Source organism: Castor canadensis, chromosome 12 (assembly GCF_047511655.1).
Source record: "Castor canadensis chromosome 12, mCasCan1.hap1v2, whole genome shotgun sequence".
In the NCBI taxonomy this organism is placed as follows: domain Eukaryota; kingdom Metazoa; phylum Chordata; class Mammalia; order Rodentia; family Castoridae; genus Castor; species Castor canadensis.
In genome coordinates this window covers 113,580,326-113,595,016 of record NC_133397.1, presented here as the reverse complement: position 1 = coordinate 113,595,016, position 14,691 = coordinate 113,580,326, and the positions used below count along the sequence as shown (strand labels likewise).

Sequence of the window (14,691 nt, the reverse complement as noted above, 5' to 3'; positions counted from 1 at the left end):
GTGAAGATTAATAATATATTTGTAAGGTGACTGGACATTTATAGAACTGCTATTGGTACTGGGTTCATTGAAAATGATTATATTAATCAGATAGTACCTAATATCAAGAGTAAAGAATTGTTAAGCCATCTTTAGGGTATTAGTTATCAGTTTGGCATCTGTACTCCATTGATTTAATAAGGCTTACAGGAGTTTTAACTAGACATAAATCCCTCAGCTTCTAACCTCTTTTGGCCCCAAAACTATTCAGCAAGAATGCACCATAATTTCCTGTTACCACTATTACCCTCATTCCATTGTCAAATACAGCCATGAATCATTTTTAATGTAATATAATACTACCAGGCACAGAATTAAGAGATTTAGTTTTCAGCTGAAACTGTCCCTGTGCAGAAAAGAGTTAACATAGCTAGCCTTTTAAAAGGTTGTTTTACAAGGTTGGCCTCTGGATGGCATCTGGGAATTTAGACTGCAGAACTTCCACCATTCCCTAAATGATGAGTGGATCACTGCTATAGCGTGCAAACAATATGGTTTATGGTGAGCACTTACTTTTCCTTCTGGGGTTCTGAAGTTTTACTATGTGCTAGTAGGAAGTGCTTATGTGACCAGCCTTCTGGGGCAGTCTTTAGGGAGCTTCCTTGGTTGGTGACTTTTCATATGCATTGTCACAACTCATTGCTGGGGAAACTAAGTATATTCTGTGTGACTCCACTGAAAGACAATTCTTAGAAGTTTGTGCCTCATTTCTTCTGGACTTTACCCATTCAACTTTTCCTTTTGTTGATTCTGCTTTTGTTTCCTTGCGATATAGTATAAACTCCATGATTATAAGAAATGCCAGTCCTTTAAGTCCTACTGAGTCATCAAACCTGAGGGATTGTATTTGTCTGGGTTCTCCAAAGAAACAATATTCTTCAGAAGTAGAACCAACTGGTGGTGGGGTGAGTGTATTAAAGATTGATTTATTATAAGGAATTGGTTCATATGGTTAGAGAGAAGCCCAAGATCTGTAGTCAGCAAGCTGCAGACCCACGAGAGTTGGTTTAGTTCTAGTCCAAATCGGAGGGTCTAAGAATAAGGACAGCCAATGGTGTATGCTCTGGTTATAGTCTTGAGTCTGAGGGCAGAAGACCCAATGACCCAGTTCAAAACTTTTTATTCAGGTCTTCAGTGGATTACAGAAGGCTCAGCCACATGGGGAAGGCAATCTTTACTCAGTCTACTGAAATGTTAATCTCACTCAATAACATCCTCACAGACATACCTAGAAATAATTTCTAAATTAAGTATCTTAGCATCTTATAGCCCAGTCATAACCATACCTCAACTTTAGTCTGGTACAGGCTAGAAAATCAGCCATCTCCAGTCCTGAGCTCTTTCTAGCACAAGTCTTAAGATCAGTAAATTGAATAGTTTTTTTCTACAATAACCCTCAAAGGGTTGTTGTAAATAAATGAGAAAGTCTGTTAACTCCTTTGTTTAACTAAATAAACAGGTGTTTCCTCTGTGCCAAACACTGCGCTAGACAGAGGCAATGTGTGGTAGACAAGAGTGTATGATGTGGCACGAGAGCCGACCGGGGCTATCCTACAGGACCTGGGAGGCCTTGCAAGAACTGTGAATTCTGCTCTATAAATTGTAAGAGAAGGCCCCTGAAGGAAGGTTTAAAACTGCCTGGTACATAGTAAGCACTCAGTGTATGTTTGTTCCTGAGTATTACCACCAGGATGCCCTATTAGAAACTCAACACACCGAAATCCCAGTCACTTTTTCCTGTCAATGCCACCCTTCTGGCTGCTTCCATCATCTAAAGTAGAAAATTCAATCACCTGTAATTCTTCATTCTCTTTTGTTTCTTGCATTTGGGGAGGGTGTGTCTCATATTTGGTATTCTCTACATGGGGAAAATACCTTTTAAGTTTGAGGACTAAATGAGCTAAATCGTGTAAATTGCGTACCATGTCAGCAAAACCCTTAATAAAGATTGGCTCTTACTATACTGGGCTAAGAGTTGGATACCTGAATGAGCAAGAGGAAGTTTTCTTCTTGGAAAAAAAAGATGGATCTTACATCTTAAAACCCACTCTTTACTCTTATCTGTCTGCTTGCCCACAGGAAAAGACCCAGGATTCTTAAATAGACAATTTCCTTGTTAGTCACCTTGTCTTCCAGCTTTCTCACCTCCTGCCTAGCAGACCAAACTAAAGCATTTGCTGTTACACAAATACTCCTTTTGATTTGTCCTGTCATTGCCATTTCCTATTGCTAGAAGCCCCTTCATCACATCTGTTCTCTCTTTGGAGGCCCAGTTCATGCCACAAAACCCTCTTGTACTGTACTATTTATATATATTCATCTATTCAGCAAGTATTTATTCAGTACCTACTATGTACTAGAACTGTTCTGGTGCTTGGGATATATCTGTAAATAGGACAAAGCTCATACTCTCAAAACGCATGTGCTAGTGAGGAAAACCAATAATAAACATGTATCTGGAATATGACATATATATCCCTTCTATTACAGTGCAAGCAGAAGCTGGAACCATGTCTATCTGTTTTCAGATAGCACCTTATACTAATATCCTGGACACTTTTAATATTGTGAAATGTCAAATTGCAAAAGATCAACAGGAACTGTATTCAAATGCAACAAACTGAGGTCCTTTGTGCCTGCCTGTGCACCACTCTGTTGTTGAGACTTGGAAAGGGTGAAGAGAAGACACATAGCACTATACTTTCAAATGTTAAAACATTTTCTTTTCTGGCCAAATGTGGCTATTTCTTTGGTCTGGGTGTTGAGTGCATGCACTGAGTTGGAGTCCAGAGTCCAAATGGTGCCTCTGCTAATCCCCTAGCAAACATAAAAAAAGGGCAAACAAGAGTACCTACTGTACTGAATAATGAGAAATAAGCTTCTGGCATGTAGTAAGGACTTTATTGGCTATCTGACGTTAGCTATTACCTTACTGAGGTAGAGGGATATGCTTGATCTGTAGACAGTTCTGTGAGAACACAGGCATTCAAAAAGCTTTTGAAAGAGAAGCAAGTCATTTGGAACAGATATTTTTTTGGGAAAAAAAAAATTACCATTTGATAACTGGAAAAAAAAAGATTTGATAAATGTTTAAAGAATACAGAAAGGATCCAAGCTTTCCTCCAAATACATTTATTGAACACAACAAAATTGTATATACAAAGTGAAATGGACTTGCTGCTTCAAACCATTGGGGTTCTTTTGTTTGTTTTTCTATTTTGGCGGTTTGGGGATCTGAACTCAGGGCCTCACACTTGCTAAGGAAAGCTCTCTACTACTAAGCCAAACCCTCTAGCCCCTCTTACTAGTATCTTGAAAGGCTGGTTAATAAGCAACTTACGCATTATAAATAGAAAAGTGCCTAATGCGCATTAAATGGCCTAACCGCTGAACTTCAGTAATTGTATAAGATCATTAGCACAGGTAGATGGGTCCAAATGACACACTACTAGAAAACTGGCATGAAATGTCAAGAGGCCATTTTGTGCACTGCCACCGTGATGCCATCATGTTTCTGGATCATAATGTTCCTGAAAAGCAAAGAGGAAAATATTCAGTAAAATTTCAACAAGTGGGACTTCAGTGCAAGATTAAAGATGTTGTTTGGTTTAAGATTCAAAATACTAATATCACTTTTCTACATTAAAGTCATGAGGCAAGAAATATTTTCCTTTTTTTTGTGTGTGTGCGTGTGTATGTCCATGTTCATCCCCGAGGATGGAGCCCAAGGCCCTGTGCATGCTAGGCAAGAACTTTTACCACTGAGTTACATCCCCAACCTCCTGGTTCTTTTTTTATCTGCACATACACATTTTTCCCTTTTTCTTCTTCTTTTTTTTAAATACAAAACTGATTATATTGTGCAGTTTTGTGTTCTGATCTTTTTTTACTTAGTATTATGACGACCCTTCCTTGGAAACTCTTTAGTACTTTTATTAAGTTTCTATTCATTGATCAGTCTTCTTCTGTGCCATTTATTACTTTCTTTTTCTTGACAGACTGATAGTTGATGACAATTCTTACTGTCCATTTAAATGTCATGTGGCCTGAAAGCACATTAACTTTAGAGATAATCTGTCTGCTCCTGAGGTAAAATGACTAAGGAATCACTGATGAACACAGGGCAGACCCCAATTAAGTTTCCCAGTGATTTTTCTAAACAAAAAAAGAAAGGATCTGTCAACATCTACTCACCCATTATCTGATTCTAGACATACCACAGGAATATCAGTGGGGTCAGAGGTTAGCTTAGCTGCTTGCTGGGCTAGAACTGATATCACACCAGCATGTTCATCTGATAGGGTCCCCCGGCCTGGAAAGCAGAGATGATAATCATGTTACCTGACTGTCCAAAAATGAACAAAGAGCTATAGTAGTATTGCCCATTAAATTATTCACAAAAGTAGCTTCAGTTCCTGGTCTCTTAAGGCAGGTACTAACATGAAATAATTTTCCCTGATACTCAGCTGGTTATATTCATGAGAAAGCCAGGCAACAGTTCTTAAATCAATAAAGCCATAAATGACATTCAGTTCTCAAAGTCATTCCCCTCAAATCTCTAAACACCCTCTCAGGCATATAAGGAAGTTGTAATTCAAGTCAATCTGAAAGTCATAAATTCATTTTATAGGAGCCTTACTGAAAGCAAGAAGAAATTCAGAGGTGAGATTGACAAAAAGCAGTCAATAAGAGCAAGAGACTTGTTGAAACTAACTAATTCCTTATGGGAAATCTGATTTCCTTTTATTGACCTCAATCTCAAAGGACATAAAGTATTTACTTGGGAGTTCAGCTGTAAGATCACCTTGACAGTACATGTGAATATTCTGTAACTGTGTGAATTATTTCTGGTAGAATAAGCTAGCTAGCTGTTTCCAAATGTCAACAGAATTGTCTTTTATTAATGTTTGTTTTAATCTGTATGTAGTAACTAAATTGTGGGTCCCAGGTATAAAAAATAATTACTAAGCACTGTAGGTGTGGCTAGAGCTGTAGAGTACCTGCTTTACAAGTAGAAACTTTGAGTTCAAATCGTAGTTCCACACCCCCCCCAAAAAAAAAACTACTAAGTTTACAATAGATTTCTGTAAGTAAAGGCAACCCAAGCTTACCTGTGCCTGAGACTAAGTCATATAACAGACACTTCACTATCACAGAATGCACAGATTCACTATTGATATATAAGACATTCACTGCTCAGATGCGGTGCAGTCTTTTAGACTTTGAAGAATTCTTAAGAAATTGTTTTAGATTCCCACACTTGAATTTCAGTCTTTCCATCAGTGAGCCTGGCAAACACTTCAAAAAATTTTGTCATTTTATTCCAAATGACTAATTTGTGTGTAAAGCGTAACTAAGTTATAGATTATCTCTTTCAGTTACCTTCCAGAAAAAAATTTAGTTTTAAAAATTCCTACCTAATGCGGTAAGTAAGAAGTCCTAAGCTTACTATTTCAGACATTAATTAACTGAATGCTTTATTCATTTATCCTTTTGGTCTTATTTCCTAATTGGTAACTGCTACAGTCAGTAACTGTGTGTGAGTTCGATGGTAAGTTTTTGTAGTATTGTGATTAAGAGGCTTTGAAGCCAACACAAATGCTGCCTCAACCATTTATTACCTGTACTTTAGCTCTGGCATCTCAATCCCACCCCCAACCCTGGACCTATGCTAGGCAAGTCACTACTGTCTAAGCCATGGAGATAGCCTTCTGTTTTGTATTTTGTTTTTGAATAGGGTCTGGCTAACTTTGCTGGGGCTGAACTCAAGATCCTCCTGCCTCTATCTCCAGAGTCCTTGGTATTACAGGCCTGCACACCACACCATGCTTTGGGTCTTGATTTCTTTACCACACAGGGTTGTTTTGAGGAATATGAGTTAGTATAATCCAAAGCACTTAGGATGGTGCTTTTTTATTGAGTAAGAACTCCACAAATGTAATTCTGTAATTATTACCATTATTAAACAACTACCCAGTAAAGAAACTGAGGCTCTGAAAGGTTCTTTTTGGTCCAAGCTCACATTGTAAGTAAATGGGACAATAGGGGGTAGAATTCAGATGTGCCAAACTTATTGTGAGGAGTAGTTAGACTAACAAATAGTACCACCCACCTTGCAAGGTTATTGTGAAAATCAGAGATGATGTTTATAACGCCTAACAGTTCCTGCACACAGAATGCATTCAATAAATGGTATCAGTTGTCATTTGAAGTCTTTTCTAGACCCAATTTAAAATGATTCAAATACCATTTTAATAGAGACAACTATTTAATACCAGGAGTGTGAGGGACTTTGTGCCTTTTAAATACCAATGACAAAGTGCCAGATGTCTAATCTATTTGCAGATAATCTCAACTCTCACAAAAGTACCTAGAAAGTGGCAAGGTAACTGGAAACAAAAGCTAGTGAATAGCAGCACAACTCAGCCTCAGTAGGAGGCTGGTATGAGACACTTACAGCCCAGATTAAGTCCCTGTGAATCTGTGCATAAGACTCCAACGATGGACGGATTCTTCATTCTGACTCCAGGAACATGGGAGAGAGAAATGATAGAAGAAATATTTAATCAGAGCACATACAGGCTTTCTAGGCACCAAGCATTGTTTTAGGGCTCTAAATCAGTGTTTCCCACTCTTTTATCAAGATCACTCCCCGAGAAAAAAAATTACAGTTTAAATAATAAAAACATTTCTCTAAAGAGGTAAGACTGTCCAGTGGCACTGACTGGGCTTCAGAGGGCCACAAACATTGCCGAATCTAGCACTGTTGACCTGGTCAGAGATGCAGGCTTTTAGTATACTTTGTCACTTAAAACAAGGAGTTCTCTCTCAGAGGGAAGGGGACAAGCCGGGGAGGTAGGTGTCACAGATCTTCGAAATCGTTACAGGCTGTTTCACTTCCTTTAAGCACCAGGTAACTGACTGGTCCCCCGACGGGAGGAGGCAGGTGTGTGTGCACGCGGGGCTCACCTTTGCACACATTCTTCCCAAAGTTAACGTTTCCCACACATGTAAATAGCTATCCCGCGGGTCCAGACGACTTAAAACACGACAGGTGGCCGTGACCTCGAGCTGGAGGAAACTCGCGGGATTTTACTTCCGGATCACCCGCCCCGCCCCCACCCCACGTCCCGGGGTTCGAGCGGCGTCCCCGAGACACTCGCGGGTCACGTCATTTGTCTCGCTCAAATTCTTAGGACAGGCCGAAGAGGCCGGCACTACTCACGTGTCCTCCAAGTGCTGCTCCAAGGTCGCTTCCATCCCGCCCGTCGTCCGCCTCGGCCCAGTTCTGCGCTGTACTACGCGTCCGGCTCCCCCACAGCCCGCGGTCACGTGACGCGAGCGAGGCGCGCTCCCGGACGGCGTCTCCAGAGGGACCAAATTCATCGCGGCGCCGCGCCCGCGTGGCTTACCGGAAGGCATGCCCGCGCTTTTAGTTTTCTGCGGAGAGCCGGCGGGTTGCGCGTCGCTCCCCGCCGCCAGACGCGCGGATGAGTCCCCCGGCAGAGAGGGCTAGTCCCCGAGGTTCCTGGCCGGGCTCTTGGTTTAGCGATTTTTAACCTTTGGATTCCGGCTCAGTTAGAACCTGTGCTGGTAAAAATTGTAAACGTTAAACAAGGTTTTACAGTAACCTGGCGGGTCAGGCAGGGACGAAGACACAAGGGACCAAAGGACGAGAGAGCCCAAGGTTGAAACCGCAAGCTAGGTGCTGAGAAAGTCAGAATTTTAACAAAGACATCGGTACATTTTATTATTACTAATTTTACAGAATAGTGGGATTCATATTCACCCTACCATCACCACTCTTTGTCACCCGCCCGCCTCCTATTGATCCCTTCCCAATTGACTATCTTCTGCTGTCATGCCTGTTTTGGTGTTCTGGTTTTTTTTTCTTTAATCTAGATTCTGCATACAAGAGAAGATAGGGTCTTTCTGATTCAGGTGTATTTCACTTAACATGATGATCTCAGTTCCAATCATTTTCCTGTATAATTCCATTCTTTATGGCTGGACAATACTCCATTATGTAGGTATACCACATTTTCTTTTCTGGTCATATGTTGTTGGACATTTAGGGGCATTCTGTGACCTGCCTGCTGTGAATTGTGCGGCAAGAACATGGGTGTTCAGGTATCGCTGTTTATGCGGACTTGATTCCTTTGGACATACACTCAAAGAGTGATACTGCACAGCAGAACCATATGGCAGTTCCACTTAAATTTTTTTTTTTTTTGTATTACTGGGGTTTGAACACAAAGCCTTACCCTTGCTAGGCAGACACTCTCCTACCTGGGCCACTCCTCCAGCCCTTTTTTGTGATGGGTTTTTTTGAGATAGGGTCTCGGGAACTATTTGCCAAGTTGGCTTGGAACCCTGATATTCCTGATTTCTTCCTCCTGAGTAACTAGGCCTAAGGACATGAGCCACAAGTGCCTGGCTATTTTTAGTTTTTTGAGGAATTCCCTATACTGCTTTCCACAGTGGCACTAGGCGGGTCCTGCGTTGCTCCCCAGGCAGGGGAGGTCTAGGCCCAGAGGTTCCTGGCCAGGCACTTGGTTTAGCGATTTTTAACTAGTTTTTTTGTTTGTTTTAAAGAATAGTTGACATTCATACCGGATATGCAATTCTGTAGCTGGGCTTTTCACAGAATTCAGCATTTGTGGAAACTTACATTTCCACCAAGGGTGTAGAGGATCCCCTTTTCCCCCACATCCTTACAGCACTTGTTTGTTTTCTTGATGAGTGCTATTCTGACTGGGGTCAGAATGGAATTTCCCTGTCATTTTGATACGCATTTCCTTTATGGCTAAGATGTTGAACATTTTTCCATGTATTTATTGGCCGTTTGTATTTCTTTTGAGACCTGTCTGTTCATTTGCCTGTTTATCGATTGGGTTATTTGTTCTTTTGGTGTTTACTTTCCTGAGTTCTTTATATATTCTGAATATCTGTCCCTGAATAGCTGGTAAACCAGAACTGATGAGCCCCAAACCCAGCAAAGCTTTACTGCACGAGATGGCACTAAGGGGGCGTTGCTGAGATGCTGACTTTCCTTCCATGGGAAACCAGCTGACTTGTAGATCATTGGCACGAACTTTGTCTCAAATAGTCAGTACTTGTATTTGCCAATGAATTTTTTTTTTTTTGAGACAGGGTATTTATGTAGCCCAGGCTGGTCTGGACCTTACCATCCCCCTGCCTCAGCTCTCAGTGATGGAATTACAGGCATAGGCCACCATTGCTTGACCTGTGTTGGTATTTCTTATGGTGAGGACTCAGAAATTTTTGAGGAAGAAAATTAGGCATTTCAGTCCTAAGTGGGGTGAACTACTTAAAAAAATTAAAATAAGGAAAGGAAACCACCTACAGTTTCACTGAGCAGAGATGACTGTTAATCACTTGGAGAATATCCTTTTCAGATGACTGTGTCTGCAAATGTGTATTTGTACTGGATATGCAATTCTGTAGTTGGGCTTTTCACAGAATTTGGCATAAATGTCATTCCATCACAATAAGTATTCACTTACATGCTTTGTAATAGTTGCTTGCAAAATAGTCCATGTTACAGCTATCTCTGAATTGATTTAAGCCCGTATTAGTGTCCAGTTAGGTTGCTTATAGTGGTGTGTATTGTCTATTGCAGTGCCTGGTGCAGGTTAAAATTTTCTTTATGATATAATAGACATGGAATAACTGAGTCAAAGGATATGGTCATTTTCTTGTTCCTTTTTTTTTTTTTGGCAATGCTGGAGTTAGAACTCAGAACCTAGCATTTGCTAGGCAAGCACTCTATCACTTGAGTCCCAAGGATATAGTCATTTTTAAGACTCAAAAATTGTCTCCCAGAGAGGTGATGTATTCGTAGGCTCTCCCATCCCCTATAAATCTCTACCCACAGCTGTGCATCACATCTTGCTGAGTTTCCTCCAGCGCTCTGACCTCCAGTGTTTGCTCAGTCCATCTTCTGACCTAGGACCCAGCTCCAAGACTCCAAGACTCTTCCGGGCTTCCATTCAGAGTTCCTTTTCATAACCAAACTGTTCTGATGAAGCTTGCAGAATTTTAACTTCCTTAAAATTCCATTTTGAGCTGAGCACCAGTGGCTCATGCCTGTAATCCTAGCTACTTGGGAGGCAGAAATCAGGAGGATTGAAGTTTGAAGCCAGCCTGGGCAAATAGTTTGAGAGAACCTGTCTTAAAAACACCCAAAACAAAACATGGCTGGTGGTATGGCTCAGTTGGAAGAGTGCCTGCCTAGCAAGCAGTTCAAACCCCAGTATTTCAGAAAAAAAAATCCATTTTGACTTGTAATTCAGGGATCTTGAATTCCATTTTTTTTTTGCAGCACTGGGATTTGAACTCAGGGCCCCATGACTGCTATGCAGGCGCTCTACCACTTGAGCCACTCCACCAGCCTTAGGGGCTTTGAATTCCTGCTCTAAATAAATTAGTTAAGTTAGGAGATAATACCATATGAGCCATACTAATTTTTTAAAAAGCAGTTTAAACTACCCTTAAAAGACAGACAAAGACCCCTCCAAAAAGGAGAACTGTAGGCCAATCTCCTTAATGAACATCGATGCAAAAATCCTCAATAAAATAATGGCAAACTGAATCCAACAACACATCAGAAAGATCATCCACCATGACAAAGTTGGCTTCATCCTAGGGATGCAGGGGTGATTCAACATACACAAATCTATAAATGTAATCCAGCACATCAATAGAAGCAAAGACAAAAACCACTTGATCATCTCAATAGATGCAGAAAAAGCCTTTGATAAGATCCAACACCACTTCATGATAAAAGCTCTAAGAAAACTAGGAATGGAAGGAATGTACCTCAACACTGTAAAGGCTATATATGACAAACCTACAGCCAACATCATACTTAATGGAGAAAAACTGAAACCATTTCCCCTAAAATCAGGCATGAGACAAGGGTGCCCACTATCCCCACTCTTATTCAACATAGTCCTGGAATTCCTAGCCAGAGCAATTAGGCAAGAAGAAGAAATAAAAGGAATACAAATAGATAAAGAAACTGTCAAAATATCCCTATTTGCAGATGACATGATCCTATATCTCAAAGACCCCCCCCCAAAAAAAACTACCCCAAAACTCCTAGACATCATAAACAGCTTCAGCAAGGTGGCAGGATACAAAATCAACTTACAAAAATCACTAGCTTTTCTATACACCAACAATGAACAAATTGAGAAAAAACATATGGAAACAATTTCATTTATAATAGCCTTTAAAACAATCAAATACCTAGGAGTAAACTTAACAAAGGATGTGAATAACCTCTACAAGGAGAACTTCAAACCCCTGAAGAAAGAGATTGAGGAAGACTGCAGAAAGTGGAACTATCTCCCGTGCTCATGGATTGGTAGACTCAACATAGTAAACATGGCTATACTACCAAAAGTAAGATACATGTTCAGTGCAATTCCCATCAAAATCCCAATGACACTCATCACAGAGATTGAAAAATCTACCCTAAAGTTCATTTGGAAACACAAGAGACCACGAAGAGCCAAGGCAATACTCAGCAAAAAGAGCAATGCTGGAGGTATCACAATACCTGACTTCAAACTATATTACAAAGCAATAGCAATAAAAACAGCATGGTACTGGCAAAAAAACAGATATGAAGACCAGTGGAACAGAATAGAGGACCCAGATATGAATCCACACAGCTATGCCCACCTTATTTTTGACAAAGCCACCAAAAACATGATGGAAAAAAGACAGCCTCTTCAACAAATGTTGCTGGTAAAAGTGGTTATCTGCCTGCAGAAAATTGAAGCTAGATCCATGTTTATCACCCTGTATGAGTATCAACTCAAAATGGATCAAGGATCTAATATCAGACCCGAAACTCTGAAGCTAGTACAGAAAAGAGCAGGGAATACTCTGGAAGCAATAGGTATAGACAAAGACTTCCTCAATAGAACCCCAGCAGCCCAGCAACTAAGAGAAAGAATGGACAAATGGTACTTCATAAAATTAAAAAGCTTCTGCACAGCAAAAGAAATGGTCTCTAAACTGAAGAGAACACCCACAGAGTGGGAGAAAATATTTGCCAGCTACACATCAGACAAAGGACTGATAACCAGAATATACAGGGAACTCAAAAAACTGAACTCCCCCTAAATCAATGAACCAATAAAGAAATGGGCAACTGAACTAAACAGAACTTTTTCAAAAGAAGAAATTCAAATGGCCAAAAAACACATGAAAAAATGCTCACCATCCCAGGAAAGGAAATGCAAATGAAAACCACACTAAGATTCTACCTCACCCCTGTTAGAATAGCCATCATCAAAAACACCATCACCAACAGGTGCTGGCGAGGATGTGGGGAAAAAGGAACCCTTGTACACTGCTGGTGGGAATGTAAGCTGGTGCAGCCACTCTGGAAAACAATATGGAGGCTTCTTAAAAATCTAAACATAGACCTGCCATATGACCCAGCAATACCACTCCTGGGGATATATCCAAAGGAATGCAGCTCAGGTTACTCCAGAGGCACCTGCACACCCATGTTTATTGCAGCACTATTCACAATAGCCAAGTTATGGAAACAACCAAGATGCCCCACTACTGATGAGTGGATAAAGAAAACGTGGTATCTATACACAATGGAATTTTACTCAGCCATGAAGAAGAATGAAATCTTATCATTTGCAAGTAAATGGATGGAACTGGAGAACATCATCTTAAGCGAGGTTAGCCAAGCTTGGAAAGGCAAAAATCGTATGTTCTCCCTCATATGCAAACTTTAGACCTAAAACAAATGCAGTAGTGTTATTAGATATGGGTCACACGCTAAGGGGAGAACACATACAGGAGGAATGGGGATGGGGAGGAAACCCAAACTTGAAAGTATTTGATGTCCCCACTGCAGAAGAGCTAATATAGTAACCTTAAAACAACAGAGGTCAATATGAGAAGGTGACCAGGAAGTAGTGAAGAGGTCAGGTAGAGAAGAATCAATTCAGGTTGTAACACACTTGTGCATGGAAGCAATGCTAGGAATCTCTCTTTATACCTACCCTTATCTCAAACTAGCAAAAACACCATGTCTTTCTTATTATTGCTTATGTCTTCTCTTCAACAAAATTGGAGAAGAGGGCAGAACAGGTTCTGGCTGGAAGTGAGGGAGGTTGGGGGGAGGGCAGTGGGGAGAAACGGCCCAAACAATGTATGCACATATGAATAAATGGATAAAGGGGAAAAAAATTTCAAAAAAAAAGAAAGATAGCATTCAAGATGGGCATGGTGGTGCATGTCTGTAATCCCAGCACTGGGAAGGCTGAGGCAGGAGGGTGGTTGAGTTTGAATTAAACCTGGCTGCATGGGAGAGCTTGCCTCAAAGAAACAACACAACAAAAAAATACCATCAGAAAATACAAATATTGACTGTTTGAAACAAAGTTTACACCAATTGTCTAGGAGTCAGCCCGCTTCCCATGGAAGCAGAGCCAGAGGAAAGTCCACATCTCAGCAATACCTCCTTGTGGTCATATGCAGTAAAATCTATCCACTCTGCAGCGCTGTCCAAGCAGAAACGTAAGTGAGTGTGAGCCACATTTGTAAATTTAAGTGGCCTGGCAACCATGTTTAAAAAAAGTAAAACAGATGGAATTAATTTTTGTAACCTTTCGTTTACCCCAAAAATATGTTCAAAATATCATTTCAATAATGTAATCAGTAAAATCTAAGATGTTTTACATTTCTCTCCCATACTAAGTTTTTAAAATCCAATGTATATTTTACACTTTCAGCCCACTTCCATTCAAACTAGCCACATTTCACTTGCTCAGTAGCCATTGGTGAACAATGGTCACCGTGTAGCTCCAGGTTATCTCAGATTATCTCAAAACCAGATCAATGATCAAAGGATTCTCAGAACATCTGTGGATGACTTTTTAAGCTGTAAGAAAGGCCTTTGAAGGGAAAAGGAGAAAGCAGAAGAGGGTGGTAGCTGGGCAGCTGGCCCCAGTCTTGCCACACCAGAAGTGAAGCCGGAGGGCAGACTGTTGCATACCACTCCTTCTTTCTCTGCCTGCTTGCTCCTTTGCCCCTGGGTAGCTAGAGGGAAAGGAATATCTTACCGGGAACTGGAGTGGTGGCTGTGGGAGACATCTGACCCCTAATTGTTTTCTACTTTCTTCAGCCTGTAGGCATTTGCTTTAGTTATGCATGCCGGTAACCATTTCTGGGTAACAGGAGAGGTCCATAATGCCCAGCTCAAAGCATTTGCCTCATTGTATTGGAATTTTCATATGTGTACTTTTTTTTCCTTTTTTTGTGGCAGTACTGGGGTTTGAACTCAGGGCTTTGTGCTTGCTACACAGGTGCTCTACCATTTGAGCCACACCTCCAGTCCAGTTTCCTCTGCTTATTTTGGAGATGGGGGGGGTCTCAAAAACTATTTGCCCGGGATGGCCTTGAGCCACAATCCTCCCCATCTCAGCCACCCAAGTAGCTAGGATTATAGGTGTGAGCCATCAGCACCCTGCTCCTGCGGAGTCTTGATGGTGTCTTCTGGGAGTAGGACTGTGTGTGTAAAGAACCATCAAGTCTTGAACTTCAGCTGCTTTTATCCTCTTCTTTCTCCCTCCTACATAAACAAGCTCCTGG

At 40.9% G+C, this 14,691-nt stretch overlaps 1 protein-coding gene across 1 annotated transcript; it reads right to left on the bottom strand.

The window, feature by feature from the left end:
- Positions 1-3,155: 3,155 nt before the first annotated feature.
- Positions 3,156-7,591, bottom strand: Lamtor5 (late endosomal/lysosomal adaptor, MAPK and MTOR activator 5). The gene is made up of 4 exons (XM_020187867.2): positions 7,265-7,591; positions 6,497-6,558; positions 4,234-4,351; positions 3,156-3,569 (listed from the first exon to the last, which is right to left on the bottom strand). The coding sequence occupies exons 1-4, from the start codon at positions 7,459-7,461 to the stop codon at positions 3,509-3,511; spliced, it is 438 nt and encodes a 145-aa protein (XP_020043456.1). The 5' UTR covers positions 7,462-7,591; the 3' UTR covers positions 3,156-3,508.
- Between the last annotated feature and the right edge of the window lie 7,100 nt (positions 7,592-14,691).